Source organism: Scomber scombrus, chromosome 1, assembly GCF_963691925.1.
Source record: "Scomber scombrus chromosome 1, fScoSco1.1, whole genome shotgun sequence".
NCBI lineage: Eukaryota > Metazoa > Chordata > Actinopteri > Scombriformes > Scombridae > Scomber > Scomber scombrus.
In genome coordinates, this window is record NC_084970.1 from 17,024,418 (window position 1) to 17,046,624 (window position 22,207).

Sequence of the window (22,207 nt, forward strand, 5' to 3'; positions counted from 1 at the left end):
TATATATATATATATATATATATATATATTACACTGGAAACTATTTGTCCACTCATCGCTCATCGTTATTAACTATAAAGTTTTCTCAGCCCCATTTTCTAATGCAGCGCTTTTAGGTTTTGTTCATTAAGGACAATATCTACAGGATGTGATTATCTTTCCAATACAGTTTATTCCCCCTCTGCCATCTCACAGGGATGTAAATAGCAAAAGCTGAACAAAATATACACATCTAAGGATGTTTTATTGATGAGTAAAAGTCGAATAGCTAATATTGGAAAATACTGTAGCCCACAGAGGTTAATTTCACACCTCACCAAGTCCTCACCATTTAAAAAAAAAAAGAGAGATATATCATGATGACAAATTCTCCAGTTTCTTTTGCAGTGTTTTGTATTATATTCCATCCAGATGAATCGAAATGGTTATTGTTCTGTGATGGATTACTCTGGTCTGGCCAATGCCGTCAGCTCACAAACATTTGCTTGCAGTTGCTGCTAGAGAAAAGGGACATGTTAGAGGCTGACAGGGCCATGGAGATGTGCGTCTAAGATTGGGTAGCCGATACCCTTTCAGAGATGGGATACTCTGCTCTAAGAGGAAGGATACGGATTTGAACAGTGTAGCTACAACCTGGGCTCGGTGCCGTGTTTTTGGACGCTCGCATGCAGGACTTAATTAATGTTTAAAATGTGGGAGATGGTGGCGTTACCGAGAGCGAGCTCTCCCTTCCTGTCGTCTAGGACAAGATGGCAGCAGTGCAGGCGAACTGTGCATGGTGTGGATTTATAAGTCCATAACATGTTCAGAGAAGCCCTGGATTATACTTATAGTGACTCTATGTGAAGGTAAGTGTTGGAAGGGGTCGGCTGTCAAATTGTGATATTTGTTGAACTCAAGCTTTTTAAGCCATAGTTAAGTTGTGACGTAATACAAAGTCATAACTTAGCTACAAACTTAGCTAGCTATGAGAGTCTGTTTTATGTCTCAACCCTCTCAGTTTTCACAGCCATAGCAGCACTTTTTGGTAGCTAATTAATTGACTGGTGGTGACATGTTTTTGTTATCTTGCCATGACTGGTGACGCTGGTTCTAATGATTAATGTGAGTGCACTGAGCACTGTGGTTTTTGTTATTTCTGTTGTCACAGCGACCCTTGGATTTGTTTTTGACACACTTCTTCCAGTTTAACATGGTGAACATCATCTAACATTAACACTCATATACTGCAGCTACAGGGAATATATGGACCGAGTGGTTTAACTTGTGAGTGCCGTATTACTTACTACACATGAACGTAGCTGAGTCAATGTGAGTGAGAATAACACGCAGCCATATTTATAACTAGCACAAAAAAACCCAAGCTGGACCTTTTTAACTCACAGCAACACATGTTCTGGATCTGGTCGAGTCTAAAATTCAACATTATGTTTGGTAATGTCAGCTGTTATTTAACTGTAACCCTGGTTGAGTGTAAATATTATTGTAGAACAATATAAAAGGGTAACACGTGTTTATCGTTGGTGTATCTCCAAACTACTCGCAGAATCTAGTAAATACTTAATTTAGCAAGTCACTTTCAGCGGCCTCCGGCTAAATGCTGGCTAATGTTATGGACACCCGTTGATTTTTGTCAGTCTTTGGCCACTGTGGCTGGTAACAGTGCTTTCTGTTCATATGGGCTGTGCACCACAACTTGTATTTACGTTAGAGCAATTCAGCAACATCTTGTGAATATGTCTAATGAAAATATAGATTAAGATTTTGAAAGTGAAAGAGTACACCCTTCCTCACTTGCTGTCTCATACTAGCCAGCTAAGCAGACATGAATACAGAATGAAAGTGGCGATGTACTTTAAGGTTAAGAATCCAATATTGGCTTTAATGTCAAGTTAGTTGTACTAAACTTTACTGTAATCATATAGATGGGCATGTATCACCTTGAAGGTGGTGGTTTCATGTTTAAGAGAGGGCACAGGGTTAATAGTTGAGGTGCTTAGTGAGTGTTTCGACATCACCACCATCCACTAGCAAAACCAAAGTTTCCTATATAAATGTAGGCAAAATTGTCTTCTCTACTAGCTTTTTATATGGCAAGGAACCATCACTTTGAGGTCCTGGTTCCAAATAAACTTGTGTTTTAAAAGAAAAAGCTAAAATGAGAAATTCAATACTCACACTGTGGTATTTAGATGGAAGAGTATGTACTTTCCCTTCCTTCATGTGTGAATGGAACGATAGTTGTTTCTTCACTTGTTGCCCTGACACAAAGGATAATGTGGGTGTTTGTATAGTTTTTTATGCTAAGTTGAAAAATTCCAGTGGCACAGCAGACACTGAATGGAGGTTTTGAATGGTTTGGCCTGTGTAGCAGATATGGCTACTTGGTTTGGTACAAAAGTATGATGCAGTATAACTGTCTTTTTGTTTGTTACTGAACCATAGATTACAGCTGTTTTTACTTTATTTTTTTCAGTAGTCGGGAACAGTAGTTTTACACAAATAATTGCAAAGAGGCTACCAGCCAATGTTTGCTCAGAATTGGTCCAGTTTACTTATTACCATATGTTTGGAGCTGGTATTCTAGTTTCACAGCACCCTGTGTCTAAAAACATTCATGGTAGTGAAGCTGTCAACAGTTTCTGTCCGTGAATAGTGGGAAGTTTTTCAGACAACACGATAAGTACAGTGCAGCACTGTGCTGCTGTGTTTGTGTGATTCCCCCTCACATAGACTCTCCTGTCTGCTGTAGTGTGTCACATTCCTCACCTTATCAATAGCAAGGCTACAAAAGCAGAGCTGTGGCTGATAGCGAGAGCAATAGTGGCCGAAGAAAGTCAGCAGAATGAGCCAGTGAATAAATGTGTAAATAGTGTTTTCCCCTACAATTACTGGTGTTAGTGGGTGCTGTTGGTTATTTACTGGAGGAGTAGGGTTGCGAATAGGACTTGGGAACGTGATGTCATGGTACTTGGTGCAGCTACTTTTGTATTGCATTGTGGCTAACTTGACGACTGGTTTCCCAGTGATGTCATCTTGAGGTGTGCGCACAGACACGAGGCAGAAAACAGATCCTAGCTGATGAGGGCTTATGGGAAGAACCGTGACTGGAGGATGTTATTATGCGGTAAACGGCATGAATGGCAAAAGTGATGGGTGGAAAATGTCCATTATCCCAGGAAGTAAACATCTGTTCCAGCTCACAGTACATAATTACCCATGTACATCCAGTGATCTGGTCAGTGGATTTTAATAACACAGTGGATGTTTTTGTCCAGAAACAGGTGATGAAGAAATATCTGGTTTTAACTAAAAACAACTCACTCTGTTACTGTTTTTTCATGCTGTATTTGAGGCTTAGTGAGAAATGGTTTGCTGATTGATACAAGTACTTGTCAGGGTGTGTAGTATTTCACTGTGCGACTGATGACAGCTGCTCATTCATGTTTGATGGAGGCGATAGATTGTTGGCTTTCAATGGTAAATGCTGTACTTTTTTCAGCAAACAGATGTGAGGTAGTCAAGTGACTCATGTGTGTCAAATCTTTGCCTATGAGTGAAACTTTATTTACATTTTGAGGCATCAAAATGGTGTGTTCCTTCACTAGAAATCTGGCATGCATTTTGTGTCTGGCATGTTTTGTTGACAAAAAGCAGGAATTTCTTAGATGTTAACAGTATTGACCGTAAGGAGGCTTCCATTTTTAAAGATCTGTGCTGCCTATTTGTTGTTGATTTGTAAATGTTATTGTACATTCACAGCTTGTACACAAGTTGATGAGTCAGTGCTCTAGACTAAGTAAAGAGTGCCATGACGGAGTGAGCTCAACATGTGCATACACATTTAATTGGCATTCTTTTGTGAGACATCTCTTTACATGAGCAGAGGCTAAAGCTTGGCTGTGACCAGAATTTTCCAAGAAATAGAGATAGAGAACATTATTATAGTAATCTTCCACATTTAGAAAATGCATTTACGTGAAGATGACTGCCATTTTAGAAGCACAAATGCTCATATTGTGTGCTAAATAAAATCGTATTGTGAAGTAGACTAGCTGGTACTTTTGTCGTCCTTGTAAACTGCATTCAGTAATGTTTTTAGACAGCATAATGGCCAACAGTACAGTATACTGTCTGTGCACAAGAGCTAGTCTAACAAGTAGAAGACTTCTAAATGATAGTCATAAGTTCACAATCGAAATACCGTGTGGTCACATGCTTTAGGAAATAGAGGGCCTTTTTATCTAATGAGCATAGAAAATCATATTCACGAGACACAGGCAGAGCACCACAGTGTTCAGTGAGGTTGAGGAACCGTGAATTAACACAGCCATTCCTGCTAGACGCTGAAGGGATACCAACTGCAGGAGGTGGAGTGGGGCTAAAGTGAGTGCTTTCATGTCCACCATTACATTCTGCATTTGGCACCCTCATCTCAGCTTGGCAGTTGCCAAGAGGACTTCATTGCTTTATTTAATGAATAACCAGACATGTACTGGGTCATGGTAGGTAATTTTAGTTACGATCATGAGTAGCCAACATAAATTTGTTCTTTCAACCTTGAAAAAAACAATGATAAAGCATATGTTCAAAGCATATTGAAACCTTTTGACACACAAAAAGCATATAAAGAACCTTGAAATACTTTTTTTTGTTAATTTGATGTTATTACCTTGCATATTGGATTACCTAATTTAACTGTTTTGCACATAATCTTGTACATATTGACCAATATTTATGCTGCTAGTCAACTAAAGGAGAGAGCCAAAATGGTATTGAAGTACAATGCAATTATTCTGTATATTGTCAACTTTTTGGAAATTTGTTTTAAATTTATATTTCATTTAAATGGTATTATAGCATTTGAATGTAGATTACATTACCTACACCACTACCCCCATATACACACAGCATATTGACAATCTATTTGACTGTAAAAGTGGTGTAACTGTCACCAGCTGTCCGTCCTTTCACCTATTACTGTTATTTCTGTGTCTTAAAGCACTTTTATTTTCTCAATCAGTACCATTTGTTCATTGTGGACAGGTGTCCAGCATTTATTGTCTTCTCAATTTAATTTTGAGTAGGCCAGGGTCAAAAGGGCAATTGTGAGCAATTACTTAGCAGCTCAAGGCTGCTGGAAAGGTTCTAACGCTTTGAAGGATGTAATGCGATGCCACAGAAGGAGAGGTACAGCAGACCAAAGGAGTATCTGGCTTCAGATGGTAATAATAGCATCATCTGCCATTCTTGTGCTTCTGCAACAATAAAGGCTCTCCACCTCGCATCTTTGGACATCAGACTTCTCCTGACCATTTAGTGATTGTATTTGTGTGGCTAGGGAAATTAACTGATGCCCAAGCTGAGTTTTGTTTCAAATTGAATTTGAGTGTAAGCTGGTCTAAGCTGGTATTAAAATCTAGACATTTCTATTGCTCAGTTGGCGAGAGTCGTCCAAGCGCAGGCTCTCTCCGTCTAGAGACCAGACGGCATGCTCTACATCTCTCAGCCAATTCAAATCTCCACTCCGCAGACACTGAAAAAATTGTGAGTTTGGCTTCGCTATATTGAGCTTAACTGTTTTATATTACAAAAGAATCTAAGATTATTGAACCCTTCTTCAACTTGCTCCATGTTTTCTTCAACATCTACAATCTATATTTGCAATAGTGCAGCATAGTTTGAGTGGTCTCCATGTAGTTTGACTCTTGTCCCGCCGTGTTGGAACCTTTTTGAGAAGATTTGAGAGTATTTGTTTGTTAACATCTGCATTGTTAATACGTAAATAAAACACTGATACAAGCACTAGTTTTTATCTCCATTAAGACCCTAGTGATTTATTATAATGTTCTTTGTGTGCTAAAATAGTAGGCTTGAATCATATATAAGATTTCATCAATCTACAAATGTGGCATGCATTTGACTGGATGTGATTGGCTAATACAGAGACACACAGAACACGTCCCAACACTGAGCTCTGTCTGCAGAATCTGCACTAGAAGTGTCTTACTGTTGGCCAGTGTCCCATGTACATTTGACCTCCTACGTGCTGCCCTCATCAGGGACCTTTTGTTAAACTCATACGGAAGTTAAGCGGCTTAATTTAGAAGCATAAATCTTTGCTCTGTAATTTACTTGTCCTGTGTTCTTTGAGAGAAGAACCAGGAACCAAAATGGAGAAGGTTTTGTTACGTTTGACATCAGTTTTGCATCAATCGACGTAATATCGTTATCTGTTTTCGTAGATGGAGACAGCAAATCAAATCCTTACGTAAGGCAATGTTCTGTAAGAAGCAGAACAGATGACCACACTGACCACAGAGAGCATCCTGCTACACAACAACAACCCACATTAACTCTCCTGCAAAAGCATCCTTATTATCTTAACATGCAAAGTGAACATGTGTCTTTTTCGTCGTTTAGCTTGTTGTGCCAGACATTGACCACACTGACCAGGGAAAAGTAAAATGCCTAATCAGTTTGCAGGCCAGATAGCTAATTTGCTGCCCAGCTGCAGTACATTAAACAGCTTGCAAAGATGCCAACAAATGTAACTTCAGTCTGGGTAGATGGCGGTCTACCCATAAAAATTATTCTATAATTTTGTAATTGGTTAAGCCAATCATCAAATTTCTGCCACTTATATAGGTCTAGGTAACTTTAATCGATGAATTACATAACAAGTAATTATTGTTATGCAACTGCAATGTACTGACAAAAATCTGATTTAAATGTCTATGAATTCATGTCCTTAATACATAATTGTAGGCCTTATTGACCCCCACTGGTCTTCCATTATTCTTTGAGTGGTATGACTGTGAAAAGGTTATAGAGTAGCATTTCATGGGGTATTAAAAATGTCTTTAGTCTCTAAAAAGTCACATTTTATTTTTAGTGACCATTATTTATGTTGTCATTGCAAAAAATGTGTCAAATTGTAATCAAAATTTGAAGGAGGAGGTAACGCATTCAGTAATGTATTGGCAAAGAGAGAACTGCTTGGAACATACTTAGCTTACAAATCAACATTGGTATGTACTGTAGGGGCCTTTTGGATATTCCCACGGAGGAGTGCCAGAGTATGAAATTCTTAAATTCTACATATAATGGCTGTAATGAATATTAGAGGCAATCACAGAGCTCTAAATTACATGCAACACAGCATGAAAAGCATTTAAACAGCAATTAAGAGAATCCCGGCAAACAGTGGGCGAGAGGTGGGATACTGTCTGTTTCAGGGCAAACACATAATGACAGGCGAGGTATTCACTCAAACAATTACAGGAAATTTGGAGTCTCCAGTTTATCTAACCTGCATGACTTTGGACTCTGCAAATCCACACTGGGACATGAAGAACTTGCAAAACCCTCACAGAAAAGCCTCAGCCAACTGTAGCTTTCAAAACCACTTAGCCACTGTGCTGCCTAACCTGAAAATTAAAACATGTCTAGTGAAGTAACACCATTACAAATAGTTTTACAGTGTATGGACTACAGAAAGAAATCTTTTTGTGATACTGTAATTGTCTTTCAGACTGGGCAGCCAGAACACTTATTTGTGCAGTAGCCGTGCCAATGAGGCTCGTTTTAATTTTCTGATGGCGCTTTTCCAATTTTGATTTCATTCACGACCAAAATGGTTGCCCTCTTGAGCCCTGCTTGGGGTAATTTGTTAAATTCTTTCAACAGAGAAGATGGTAAACAGTGCCACCAAACAGTAACACAAAGTGGGATTGTACAGAGAGCTGTCAAGGGAATAGGTTGACCTTATGTTGCTGCTCAGAATAGAGTCAAAGGGGTGGCTCACACCGTTAGTGTTATCACAACACAAGTGTTTTTTTCCATTAGGGATATTTATTTTAGGGGGCTCTACAGGGGCTCTGACAGCCCAAACCTGACTCATTCGTGTGCTTTTTTTAGACTCATAGATACTGCTCTTTTTGAACAAGTGACACTTTAAGAATGATGGAGGTCCTATAAAGAATGGCATGTTTATTCACAGTATTCAGGTCATTGATTGAGATTTGTCTTAATTTGCTTTTTGGGTAGGTAAACATGAATCTGATTCTGTTGATTAAAGTGTGGAAACCTTTGGGGACGAGCTACTTGTGTCTCAGTGAACGCCCCAGAATGAAAATAGGTCATGGGCTCCAGTATGGCACACAGTGTCTGATGTCACTGTGCCAGCGTGGAATATGGTTGATGATCAGGATCATGAAACCTGTTATTTTATTTCATTGCTCATTGCAGAGCATTTTTGCAAGATCTCACGAGTTTTCTATCACCCATCAAGCACAGACACACACACATACAGAAAGACAGTGGGGGAGAAGAGAGAAGAACAAAACACATCTTAGGTAATTGAACACGTGGATCTGATGATGCTTTGTGACTTTATTTTTCTCTCTTTGTCTATCTCTTATCCTCTCTCCCTCTCTGTTGGTTGCCTAGAGACCTGCAGTAGGATGCACTGAAATGGCAGAAAAAGGTCAGGCAAACCTTTGAGAAGTTAGTCATCTGCTGTGTGGAGGTGTTGGGGGGATTGCAGTGGATAGGGCAGAATGGTGAAGGTGTTTGTTCTCAAGCACTTTACCACTATGTACTTTTGTCCTTAACCATTTGATGTTTGCTTTTGGGTGGACAGATAGGTTAAAGTCATAATGCCATCAAAGAGAGGTATTATAAACTACATAATGGGATTATTAGTGTTTGTCAGTTGTTTTTGTCCCACAGTAATGTACTTAAAACTCACCCTTGACCCTCGACCCTGAGCAAATAAGGACAGGAAGATAAACACTGTGAGATCTGGGTTGTATTTTGGTTTTTCAGCTGCTGATGTAACAGCTTGGCTGTTTGCGGTTTTGCACAATATGTTGTACAATGGTGAAGTTCAGAGTATGCTGTGTAAGACTTTCCAGTTCTTCATCACTGTTTAAAAAAAAATAAATGAAACCATTCTGTGCTGAAATGACCTGTTGTGTGTTTGTAGAGTAACCAAACAAATGACCGTTTGCTTCATTCTCTGTCTCTGCAGGTATGGCCTCACAAGTCTTGGTTTACCCACCACACATTTATCAAACCCAGACAAGTGCCTTTAGCAGTGTGAAGAAACTCAAAGTTGAGCCCAGCAGCTGTGTGTACCATGAGAGGGTACACCCACGGACTTATCTGAACAGCAGAACCCTTGGCATTGTGCACCCAACGAAACAAACCCGCTCGTTTGTGAACCGAGACTTGGCAGTTGGCGTGAAAGTGCGTGGAGGACAAGAGTACGCGGTGCAGACGGTGGTGGTGCGTGGCGTACAGAGACAACAGCCCAGTAAAAGAGGAGAAGGACCAGGCCCAGCTGCGGCCCAGCAGCGGCAGGACGTAGGGCTTGTCCACTTGCAGGGCAAGGAGCAGCAGCAGACAGACACAGCAAGTGGAGGCAGCAGTGGAGCAACAGGGGCAGGAGGAGGGGGAAGGGGAGAGGGCTGCAGTGGAGGAGTTGAGGGAGGTGGAGAGGAGGAGGGGGACAGAGAAGAGAACTGTGGAGGTCTGAACTCAGCTGACAGCTCTCAGCGATGTGGGCTGAAACGTAAAAGTGAGGAACTGGATAACCGAGGGAGCACCATGCAGATTGTGGAGGAACTGTCAATGTTGCCTGCCATGTTGCAAACGACGAATGTAGGGAATGCAGCTGTGACTGCGCCTGCGGCCGTGGGGGCTGGAGGAGGCCCCTCCAAACAGGGTGCAGGGCCTGTGGGTGTAGGTGCAGCAGGGGGGGTGGGAGGAGGGGATGGGGACTATCAGGTAGTACAGCATGAAGTCCTGTGTTCCATGAAGAATACTTATGAAGTGCTGGATTTCTTGGGACGGGGCACATTTGGCCAGGTTGTAAAGTGCTGGAAGAGAGGCACAGGTGAGGTAATGGCTGTGAAGATCCTGAAGAACCACCCTTCATATGCACGGCAGGGTCAAATCGAAGTCGGCATCCTTGCTCGTCTGAGTGGGGAGAATGCAGATGAGCACAACCTGGTGCGAGCCTTTGAGTGCTTCCAGCACCGCAGCCACACCTGCCTGGTATTTGAGATGCTTGAGCAGAACCTGTATGATTTCCTGAAGCAGAATAAGTTCAGCCCGCTGCCCCTGAAAGTGATCAGACCTGTGCTACAACAGGTAGCTACAGCTCTGAAGAAACTGAAGAACATGGGTCTGATTCATGCAGACCTCAAACCAGAGAACATTATGCTGGTGGACCCAGTGAGGCAACCCTACAGGGTGAAGGTAATCGACTTTGGCTCAGCCAGCCACGTGTCCAAAGCAGTATGCTCCACGTACCTCCAGTCTCGGTACTACAGGTGAGTTCAACACACAAGATTTTAACAAAGTAGATTTCAGTTTAAAGTCTGTGTAAAGTAAAAATAAATATGAGTTTGAAAAGTGCGTTGTTAACCACCCTGCCAAATTTGAATGATTAAAAAAATCGCCAAATATATGAAATAAGGCTTCAAAGTTGTTTAAAAATCTGCCTGTTGTCTCTGCTCCCAAACGCTGTGGGCGTGCCCGCCGAGTTCGCTGAAACCCTGCCCCCTACCAAGTGTCACCTGTCAATCAAAGTCACCACCTCTACCATAAACATGGACGCTACGTCTGAGAGCTTTCTGCTGCTAACTCAGCTGCTTACTCTTTGGCTAACTCGGCGGCTAGCTCAGCTGCTAGCCCGGCGGTTAGCTTGGCGGCTAACTCGCCGGCTAGCTCAGCTAACTGGCTAACTGTAGACTGTAGTAGTAGTAGTAGTAGTAGTGTGCGTTGAATGTATTTATACCTCTATAGCAGCAGAGGCGGGTTTATGCCAATGATTTTCAGACCCGCCCACTAAATCCTGAACACAGAAATCTTGAAACACAGTTTGTGAAGCCTAGCTCCACAATTCAAATCTAAATGTTTGAAATGCTTTTTACACCTTTTTTAGAAATACATTGATGACCTATTTAATGTGTTTAGAAGAAAATGTCTGAATTCACTTTACACAGTCTTTAAGTCTTTTAAAAGTAACCTCTGTGTCCGCGGGTGTTCAGACTGTCAAAGTCAGGTTAAAAATGTCCTTCCTTTAGCAAAACAAGGAAATGTCTCCCATACTGCACAACATCCTGTCTGCTTCGGGGCCACATACCACTGACCCTGGGAAAAAAAAAAGACCCTGCAGTGTTTCCCAGCAGATGACTGACTGTATTTTCATGTCCCTACTGCCTACTTCTGGTAAAATACTTTTAAAAAAGAACAAAAAATACGTGTTTGAATGACTTTGTGAACATTTCTGGTATTGTTTGTATTCGGGGTGAAGCAGCTTTGGCCTTGGGAGTTCAAAGGGTGATTATGTTATGGTAGAAAGGACTGAGAGTAATACATTGTGTGGGCAGTTGAGATTAAATCAAGAAAGGTTAGGAGAGAAATTACTAAAATCCAGTCTAAACATGAGTATGCTGTTACAGGCTCTGGGGTGTGACATGGCAGCAGATACAGTTTCTGATGTTTATGTTAGACGAACACCAATGGTTCCTGGCTGTCTTGGATATGTGATAGGAAAACCAGTGGGAAAATTACCTTTAGTGAAACGCCCCTGAAGTGGTATCAGTCATTGCGTAAGGTTCTCTGTTATACTAGAAAAACGAACTAGTTTGTTGTCTGACTATGTTGGAGATCAAAAGTGTTTATAACTGCTCTGAACAACCATATTTGAAGGCAGGGTGATCAGCCGGCTGGCATAGAGAGGGCTGAGACACAATATTGTTTAGACAGTATCGGACAGTTTCCCCTGGAAGGCATTTATAGTATTGCACGAAATGTGATATATATACAATGATAGTGTAAAGAGAGCTTAGGAGAGAAGTTTAGACCCTACTGGCCAATCACTCTGTGAAATAGGTGCGAATGTCAGATTGTACACACTCGACAAATGTGAGGAAGTTGTCAAGCTGCTTTGTGTTTCCTTTTATGGTGACATGATAAAGCTATAATGCTATGACTAAAAGCCGTCCACCTGTTTTTTATTAAAGCCATGATTTACATTGTTCAATTGAGGTTCAAACCAGTCAACCCTGTGTGGTTTTAGTGTTAATCTTTTGTAACCATCCTCCTCTCTCACAGTCATTGTACCTTGCTATGCCTCATGGGAAGTGCTACACTCTTAAGTCAGTTAAATTTCCATGTGATATGATGTGGTCATTTCCATGTTGTCATCTTGATATAACAAGTCAAGAAAACTTCAGTGTCATCTCCAGAGATAAAAAAAATTAAAATAAAAAAAAAATTGGTAAACGTTGTAGATGAGCACAACATGTATTTCATGTACCCTCAGACTATATCAGTGAAATTGCAACTGCTCTGAGTCATGCTTTAGTGGCTCCTACAAAGAGACATCCTGCCATTCTAATTTTGGCATGTATCCTGTTTGATTTTGCTGTGTAACACATTTAATGCTGCTGTGTAACACATTTAATGCTGCTGTGTAACTCAGAAAATGTCAATCAAAATGATGTGCTCAATTTTATGTGTCTAAGCAAATGAAAAGGGGTTTTGGCTTGCTTAATAATGCCATCATTATCATCATCACAGGTAGACTGAAAAACTTTAGATCCAGGCTTGGACAACATTTGAGGAATACGTATTGCTCTAACAGATCATGTAAAAAGTGAGAATATCAGAAAACCGTAACGCACCTGTTTTTGATCAATAGAAGGAACGCAGCCAGGTCATAATAGATACGTAAACACAGTTTGTGTGAACCATGAACCTTGAGTGTGTTTTATGCTGTCCCTGTCTTATGCAAACATGAGCACATTGTGTTTTCAGGGAACAGTTGCTTGCAGTTTGGCCAGTATGTTAGGAATATTTGACCAAGTGGAGATCTACTCAAATGCTGAAGTCAGTTGATTTTGGGGAACACATTGTCTCTGTTTTTTTGTCTTGAGACTTGGTTGCTGAGGCTGGGAAGAATAGAGCAGGATCCATGACCCACATTTAGGACACTGCTATCGGTTTTAGTGAAAAGCATTTACATGGCATTTGAATAATTCTCACTGCCTGCACACTGAGCCAGTGAAGCAGTTTGCTCCACAGGGAATTAAAATTCTGTCAATGCAAATAGACGATTTGATGTCTGTCTGGATTTGCATTAACTGTAGATTTGCTCTCTGATTAAACAAGACTATACTCGGTTTGACCCATTCCTTGACTGTAGTGCTGTGTGAACAGTGGAACAATACTTTCAGTGACAACTCTCTTTTCATCCCACGCATTCATCAAGCTTTTTTGTGAATATTGTATTGTTGCGAATGCACTTTGTTTTAGGAAGTAGCTGAAAATAGAACTGTCATGCTATGCTGTACTTTTGAGGGGGAGGAAGTGAACAGTACAGCTGCTTCAACTCTGTTTGTCAGCTGTCAGCCTTTGGTGACTAGTGTTCATGCATCACTACTGTTGCTGACTTGAGAGAGGAACGTGGCAGTAGCGGTCTGTCTGGATACAATTCATTTGCAGCAGTATTCATTTGAACTGTGTGAAGTAAAAGTTGTATGTCCACTTTTCCTTGTATGTTCAGCTGCTCACAGACTGAAGAAGGTGCCATGATACATATCACTCTTAAGTCAATAAAAGCAAGGAATAGCTAGTGTCATACCTATCGTCCTCATTTATTAGGAATATATAATATATATCCCTAATACTATAATGTATACTTCAGTTTTGCTGTTTAGTGCAGTAACCGTTGTCATAGCTTATATGTTTGCATCGATTTCGTTGTGGGCTTCAACATTCACAAACAACACAAAAACAAATGTAATGTTAGAACTGAACATTTTGATTTGTTTTTGATGTGTTTTCTTTCATCATGACAAAGTTGGTGTGAATTAAAAAAAAAACACATCAAAAAGTTGCATCTCTGTTTCCCCTCACAGACAGGAGTGTGCAAAGCATATTTTGAAGGAACAGCGTTGCTGAGGCTGAGAGTGAAGGGTTGCTTAAAATAGCTCATGGGACGCCAGCCAGTGTGCTTTGACTTCTATAGATGGTGAAGCACATAGGCAGCCAGAATGAAATAGGGGCAGCTTGAAATACTAGAGAGCTCTCACTTCATTCATTCAAGGTCAACCAGCTCTAACGTCAGCTGTTTTGATTTTGTATATCCATTTGTGTTTGTGTGTGTTTGGTTATGTATGCAGCTTCCCATATTCGTTGGCCAGTAATCTATAGCGGCTGGTGGATACCTCAATTCTGTCATTCAAGCCATTAGTTTTAACAGATAGACCAGCCACTTACAAAATTTACAAGCATTTGGCCGGTGGCCTTTGGTAATCTGCCACGCTGGTTTGCAAAGTCAGCTTAGTTGGAGGTCTCAGAGGTAAATTTTCTAGATGTGGTCGTTTTTATACAGTTTATATCTTACAAAGCGTTTGGTTTTATGCTTGTCTTTTTGAAGATGTTCAAGTTAACTGTTTTCATTACAATAATGGGTACAGATTTTTCACACTCTGTCTGCACCAAATCTGTTAAATATGCACTTCTGTTAAGTCATGTAAACAAACCATGTCCCTTGAGTGAGACATAACTTCTCAAATAAAACATGGGTGATTACTCGCTACTTTTGTTGGTACTTTTTAAACAGAAAACATGTTTTATGTTGTGATATTTAGATGTTCTGTACTGGAAATGACAATATAGCCAATGCAACTTGACCAGAGACAGCTTCCAACCAGCTCCCACCTCATTTACATTTTTGGAGTGAAATGAGGAGGTATCATAGAGATAAATCAGCTGTTTCTCGTCCATGATGCAGTTTTAATGTGAGCGATAGGAGGTAAATAGAAAAAGGGTGTCCGACAAAAGTTCAGGTTTAAACAGTGTGATGCGACGCACTGCACACTCCAATAAAAAGATCCTGGCTAAAATATGAAGCTCAAAACCACAGTATGTCCTTCAGTGTTTACTGCCAACATGTAAGAGATAAACAATTAATTAGTCACTGGCCGAACAAAAATGAAACTTGAATACCAAGTAAAGCAGAAATGTTCAAAAGTCTGAAAGTTGTAAATACAATGTTGTCAATCCATAATTATTTCTTTTAAAGTTGTGCTAAAGTTAACTGCATACTAAAATCTTGCTCATTATTTTGTAGTAAAATAATGCATGATGCAATTTTACGTCCAGTAAAGATACATTTGGCTGGTAAACTTTCTCAGTTTACCAGCTGTCGGCAGATGAGCGGAAAAGTTAATTTTGGACAGTGCTTCCTATGCAAGAATTCAGCATAGATGGGATTGAAATTAATACTCCAGATCGTTCACTGTGGACCAATATTTCTATGTAAACCTTAAGCTGTGATTTATTCTCCTATCTACTCCTGTACTACTGGATTAACGTTTCCCTGAAAAGTAGGTCTGGCATTTTTACAGAATGAGCAAGTAAGCCCTCAATCAGTCTTAAAAAATGTTTTGTGTATGTGGGAACCTATGAACAGACTGCATTTCCTGTTTTATGAAGTTTTTACTTGCCTGGGTTAGAGGGTAATGAGTGTTTCCAGGTTTTACTGTATATGGCCAAAGTAGCTTACATTCGCTTACAATCTCCTCAATCCAACTCTTTGTTTCTAATACGCAGATATTAATTGCCAGTCGATGTCACATGTCCACCACCAGGACAATCTGACGAAACTGGTTAATTTTTCCACCATCAAATTCCTTTTTTTTAGTGTTATGCAAATGTTCACACAACTTTGAATACAATATCATGTTATTATTCGTGTGAGTAACAACAGCTGCTACATTTACCAGAGAATAGTTAAGGAAGATTTTTTTTAATTTTATAAAAGAGCATCCTGGCTTAAATGTGTGCAAACTTGAGACTTTTAAACCATAGCAGGGAGTTGCAGTTCAGAACATAGTGTGCTGTGTTATTACTACTTCATAATAAATACTTGCGTTTCTGGCGTGCCTGTCTGAATTGGTAGCTTAACAATCATTTTACACATAATGACAGAGGAAATGAAAGTGGCAAAAAGTGCTTTAAATTCAAAGATTAGCTTTGAGTTCCAGAAACTCTGAGTCCTTGTTGTTTTCATAAAATTAATGGCTTTGGGGTGAAATGTTCAAGGAGCACCTTAGTAATGTTACCTTGAAAATGGCATCCTTCATGTGTAAGGCCATGATTTTGGCAACTACAAGCAAAGGCCTTGTTATCAAGGCCAAGACTGGTTTGTATTCTGGTGAATATAAGGACAGAGAATACAGAGATTTTCTGCCTTAGTTGTTTGAGTAGCTGCATATAGCTTTGCTCATGTACCATTAGCAAAATATATTCATTAAATTACCTGGACCTGATACCTTTTAAAGCATTTATGACATCTGTCTAGGAATTACTGTATAGATGTACAAGTTTGTTTTAGTTTTTTATTCCTGAAATCGTCCCATCTGTGTTATAATTACCCGCAGGTGAGGGTCCTTGCTGTGATGTGCAGATGCAGTGATTACAACTGAATTGAAAATATTTCGATTCAAACAGAAAAACTGTGGAAAAGAAGCCCGGTGCACCTGAACTGAAAAAAAAAAAGTTTTCTTTAACATTGGCTCCATGTCAGCTCATCAAGTGGTTTACATCTGTAAAATGTGTCCAAAGCCTCATATCCTTAATCTAAGGTCTAGGGTCAGGGGTGCAAGTGCTACCTCCCCCTTTGCTACACTGCCTCTGTGTTCCTCTGAATTATGCAGAAAGCTCTGAGAGTGTTCCTGGAAGAGACGTGCAGTAAGCCTCCATTCTTCCATCATGGAGTCACCGTGTTGTCAGTTTGCCTTTTTGGCTGAGCTTATGCCAACTGCAGTGTAGCCAAAATGAGTTTAATTTAACAGAACAAGCTTACCGAAAGGCCTGTGTAAGCATGCAATGACAATGACCCCCCCTTCCCAATGTGTAGCCACCCTTATTTGATGCTCTCTGTGTGAGCTAGTTGGGCGCCACTTTGCACTTCGTTCCTCCCAGTGAGGACAGAGCATGGAGGATCAGAGAACTATTTCTGGAGTGTGAGATAATGGCCATGAATAAGAAATAGAGATGGAGATAATTTCCTCGGCTCTGCCATGGCCGGTCTTGCAAAGAATAAGACTCATGTGTCTGCACAGGTTTTTAATTTCAGTAAGTGAGATAAAAATAAATCTGACAAAATAACGTTCACAAGACCTGCATATCCAAGGAACAGTGACATTTTGGAAATATGCTTGTTTTCTCTCTTACCAACAGTCAAAGGAAAAGATGAATATCAGTCCCATCTATGTGCAGTACAGAGTAAAATTTAGAGTTATCTTAGAGGTGTATGCAGAAAAAGGTTACTCATAGTTCAAATTAAGGTAGATGGTAGCTGGTTACATAAGCTTGTTTTATGTCATGACCTACTATTTAACTCTGATGATACACTATATGCACACCTGCTGCAGTTTACAGGACTATTGTGACTCCAGTAAGCTAGGTGACTCCAGCTGTCTCATAGTGAATTTAACAGTTGCAATCTACAAAACATCTCGGTTTGTGTTTGTTGCTGTGTTGTCTGGTTATGAGAGGTGAGGCCACAGGAGTGGATGGATCAGTGTGCATCCTATTTACATGTTTTATGAAATGTTAGTTTGCAAGCCAGACACCAGTATAGTCATTAGTCATTTCTTCCAAAGCAGCTGGTGACACTGTAGAACTCAGCAGAAGCATAACTTAAAAATTAGTAAATGTTGATAGTTGAATTTTAAATAACAAATATATAAAAAGTACAACCTGAAGTAGGGAAATGTGTTTAAATGTTGGACCTTTCAAAAGACATTAGAGTGGTAGATCTTCACAAGAAGGACTTCTTCCAAACCTTTAGGTGAACAATTTGGCGCACACATGCCCTGTATGTTTTGGAATCCAACTACGCATTGTGTTAGTGTTGGTTCAACTAACATAACATTGCCTTGTGCCTCAGCCTTTTTGTGGAGGAGAGACAGACAAACATAGAGGGAGGAAAATAAGAGGTGGGTGGAAGAATGGAGGCAGCTGTTTGAGGTGAAGGAGCATGCTGTTGCACTTAGTGACCAGGGACAGACTTCATTGGTGAAAGCCTATCCACAAGGGAGCTATAAAAATGGCAACCGAATTTTACTGTTGATCTGCCTGTTTGGGTTTTATTTTGTGATTGTTGCTGAACACCATACCTGCAGTGTGGGCGGGTTATACTTGGCACAGTGGTGAGCCCATGCTGGGCCTGCTGTTACTGCTGTAGTCAGCATTGTGTGTTAGTGATGGTTTCCATTAGACACAATGCAGTAGCCTATGCAGTGCTTATTATTCTCAATTAAGCCTTTTTCTGTCGGACCCCAACCAAACCATACATGTTGCTTTGTGTCTGCTTAAATCTATAAAATAAATCATTAAAACCATAGTAATTGTCTTGACTATATCCAACTAAGGAGCCTCTCTAAAATACCATGATACACTGATAAATACGTTGAAACTCTAGAGAACAGCTGTGAACTGGGGTATTTTTGAAAAGAGGGTATCAAAGCACTGCTAGCAGGTGCAAAAGTTTGCACTCTTTGAAGATCTTTTTTCTCCTCTGCTGCCTCTAAAAGTGTATCTCACCACTAACGCATGAGGCTGGAAACCTTTGAACACTGATATCGTATACAACTCATGTCTCCACCATAGTTGTTCATTTTCGACCTTTGAGCAGTGCAGTACTATCAGTCAACTGTCTGGATATGAGTCTTTTGTTACTAAGGAAAAGCATATTCATCATTTTTTGTTTGCTGCACTGTAAAAGACTGAAAGCGGACTGACTGCATTAAATGGATGGTTAAAGTATACAAAGGTTATTTATGAATGTTTATATCTTAAATATCATGAATGTCAGAGAGAAGCCCATAATAGATCTGATGATTAGCATGTGCAGGTTCAATTTCAAAGTAAGCTAATATGTTCATCATATTCCATCGCTTTTAAGAATACAACGTACAATAATCTGAGAAGTGTTCCTAATATTTTGCCCCCCTCATGTAAGTTAGTGGAGTGGACAAAATATCAGAAACGCAGTTCAATATAATACACTCCAGCACACCACCACTCTCTACAACTTCATAATGAACATAAAGTAGAATTATCTCCTTTCTGACAATGTCAACAAAAACTGAAAATGTATAGGTTTTGTAAAAGTAGAATTTATAGCGGAGCTATATTGGATTACTGTAAATTGCACAGTTGTACCTAATGAAGTGGCTGGTGAGTTTGTTGTTGTTTTTTTCTTTCTGTTAAGTGCTGCCTGCACACAAAGCTGGAACCTTTTACCAACATGCACTAGGCAAAAGGCAGTAAACCAGCCCATCGCATTGTTGATCTTTGTTTCATGTACCTGTCTATTTCCTTTGGGACTCTAACACGTGGCACAGAGCAGTCACGGGGCTTCTGCTCCTTTAGCATTCAGTGGCCCCTCAGCTTGTACGTCATATCCTCAGGATGGAAAATAGATTTGGTTTCACAGGAGGGCGGTGAAGCTTGAGTTGCGTTGATTAGGACAGAGCTGTGCAACCATGGCAACATGCACTCATCCCCCCAAACCAAAGGAGAGAGACCTGCTGTCTTCTGTTTGGCTCTCTTTTCACTCTGTGATTTTTACATGTTGCATAGCTATCGTGCATTAAGCAGGGAAAGGTAAGAACAAAAGCATACAAAGAAAATAACACTGTTCAGCTGTCTTCTGTGCACCCACAAGCACTTTACATCATCTTTCAGTGGAACCTGACAGAACAATAAAACATATCTGTGACTACCTAAGCTACCTGCTTTTATGGGCATCATTATTTTTCTTACTGTATTTCCGTCAGGCTCTAAGATTTTTAAAACGTCTTGAGGATGTTTCATATGCTTGAACAGGTGAAATGGTACACTGATTATTCAGCCCTCATCACACTTACATATTGTATGTCACATGGATATGAATACTGGAACCCTGAGAAGGCCATAATACTTGATTTTTTTGTCTATTGTCCCTTGTTAGTAGGCTCATTTTGACTTTAAGAAAAAGTGACGGACTATTGAGGCCTGTGTAGACGCTCTTACATTGAATGAGCAGACAGGGTATCATACTCAAGAGTTGAAAAGGACACGTTGCTATAGTTGGACGTGCTGATTGGCTTCTGCCTGGGGGGGCTGGGCTAGACAGTTTTTGGTTACAGGGCAGCTTCTAAGTACTGGACCAACCAAATGATGACTTGTAGTGCTGCTCAAGTTATACTGATCAGCCTTACTGTGGATTCCTTTATAAGCTGTGTGTCCCAATGAATGCTGGGGTGTGTTGATATGTGGCTTCCCTCTTCTCACTCCTCAAGGGAAAACCTTTTTCTTATAAATAGGACATGCCTGTGAGACTGAAATGGTTGGCATATCTGCCTGGTTGATTTTCTGCTGTACCAGCTGCTGCGTGCATTTGTTTTGACCATGTGATAAAATTGTCTAAAACTTATTTTAGCAGGTCTTAGGTTTGCTATTGCTATCCGCATGTAGCTGCTGCTGTCCAACACCGTTCAAGGCCATGTGGATCCAAAGATGTTATCGGGTAGTCATCTGATCTCTTTAGATGCAGTCATTATGAAAGCAGCTTCCTTGACCAATAAGCTTAGGCTGTCACTTCTCTTGAAATCCCACCCCTAGTCTTTCTGTATATTATTTCAGTCCTGTGGGTTCTCTCCTGCTGTTAAATAGTTTGTTTGATGTACATCTCGCACATATGCTGAGCAGAAGTGAAATGATATCACCTGATATTACTTGGGTCCTCTCTAACGTAATTTTAGTGTTGAATTATACTGAGCTTTGCTGACATCAAGGAAAGCAATAAGGAAATAATTACTATTGCAATAACTATCACAACATTATCTCAATATATTTATTTTGATACACAACAACAGTGATGTTTATTTATCCCCCAGCCCAGCTGCTGTATAATATTAATGATGTAAGGAATGGAAAAGTCTTTACATATATCACTCATCATTTTAGTCTTAAAGTACGTCACTCATCATTTCAGCCAGTTAACAGGATGATTATTTTTCTTCCCTGGTCTGACTGTCACTCTCAAGACAAGTCTTCAAAGGCAGCGTTTTGACTTGTCTTATAGGTCTTTACTTTCTGTGTGCTAGATTTACTCATTGTGTCTTTATTTTGAGCTTAAGGGCCACTTCTAAAAGAGCTCAGGCTACTTCATGCTATCAGTGCACTGTCATAGGTTTACAGGCTTTGTGGTGTGTCCTAAACACTGACTTCTTGCTAGTTGTCAGTGTGTCTTACCTATATTGGTGCTGACAGGCCTGCGTCACCACCAGCTACTCCTGTGATGTGGTTTTATAGTGCTATCATGGAGTTGCAGTAACACTTAGGCAGCACGTACGTGGAGAAGTAGTGACTGTGCTTCTTATTTCCCATCAGCCTAGAGGAGATACAACAGCCTGTTAAAGCTTTGATCCGAGCCTGGCTGACCTGCTAACCCACTGGCTCAGGCCGCTGACGCTCGGCTACTCTCGTGCACGCACACCACTGACTTGCAAGTCACTTGGCACCTTTACACATGTACCATGCAAACATGCCTGACAGAACCTGACTGAAAAGCCAAAAAGCAGTTGTGAAATTGAGGGAAAAAAATATTTAAAAAAGTTCTAAATTGCAGTCTGTGCACTTGACTGTATAGCTTCCAATAATATGTATTAATATAAATGTTGCTGTTAAATCTGAACAATTTGAGCCCTACAACACACAAACGTGTTTTTTTTTCTATGGTTGAGCAGTTTGGTAGTAGTAGCAACTGTAATCCACTGTTTAGTGGATGATTTTGTAAATATGGAATGAAAACATATTTATTTTACCATTATTGTGTCAGATGTTCTTTCCAAGTGTATCATTATTTGATGTTTTCCACGTGAATGTTGTTATGCGCTTTAAACGAACATGTTTTTTTGTATGTTCCACAGGGCTCCAGAGATTATTTTGGGGTTGCCGTTTTGTGAAGCCATAGACATGTGGTCCCTAGGCTGTGTGATAGCTGAACTTTTTCTGGGATGGCCGCTCTACCCTGGGGCCCTGGAGTACGACCAGGTAAACAACCAGTTTCTCACCGCCCACTTTTTAGCTGCCACTTGCTCTCTCCTTACACTTCAGGAGGGAGTGT

At 40.3% G+C, this 22,207-nt stretch overlaps 1 protein-coding gene across 1 annotated transcript in view; it reads left to right on the plus strand.

The window, feature by feature from the left end:
• The first annotated feature begins 513 nt into the window (after positions 1 to 513).
• Positions 514 to 22,207, plus strand: part of hipk3b (homeodomain interacting protein kinase 3b) — a 36,686-nt gene continuing 14,992 nt past the window's right edge. Inside the window, exons 1-3 of the mRNA XM_062421859.1 lie at positions 514 to 848; positions 9,035 to 10,340; positions 22,011 to 22,134. Of these exons, the coding sequence (XP_062277843.1) occupies positions 776 to 848; positions 9,035 to 10,340; positions 22,011 to 22,134 (1,503 nt within the window). The 5' untranslated portion in view covers positions 514 to 775. The remainder of the gene's footprint in view (positions 849 to 9,034; positions 10,341 to 22,010; positions 22,135 to 22,207) is intronic.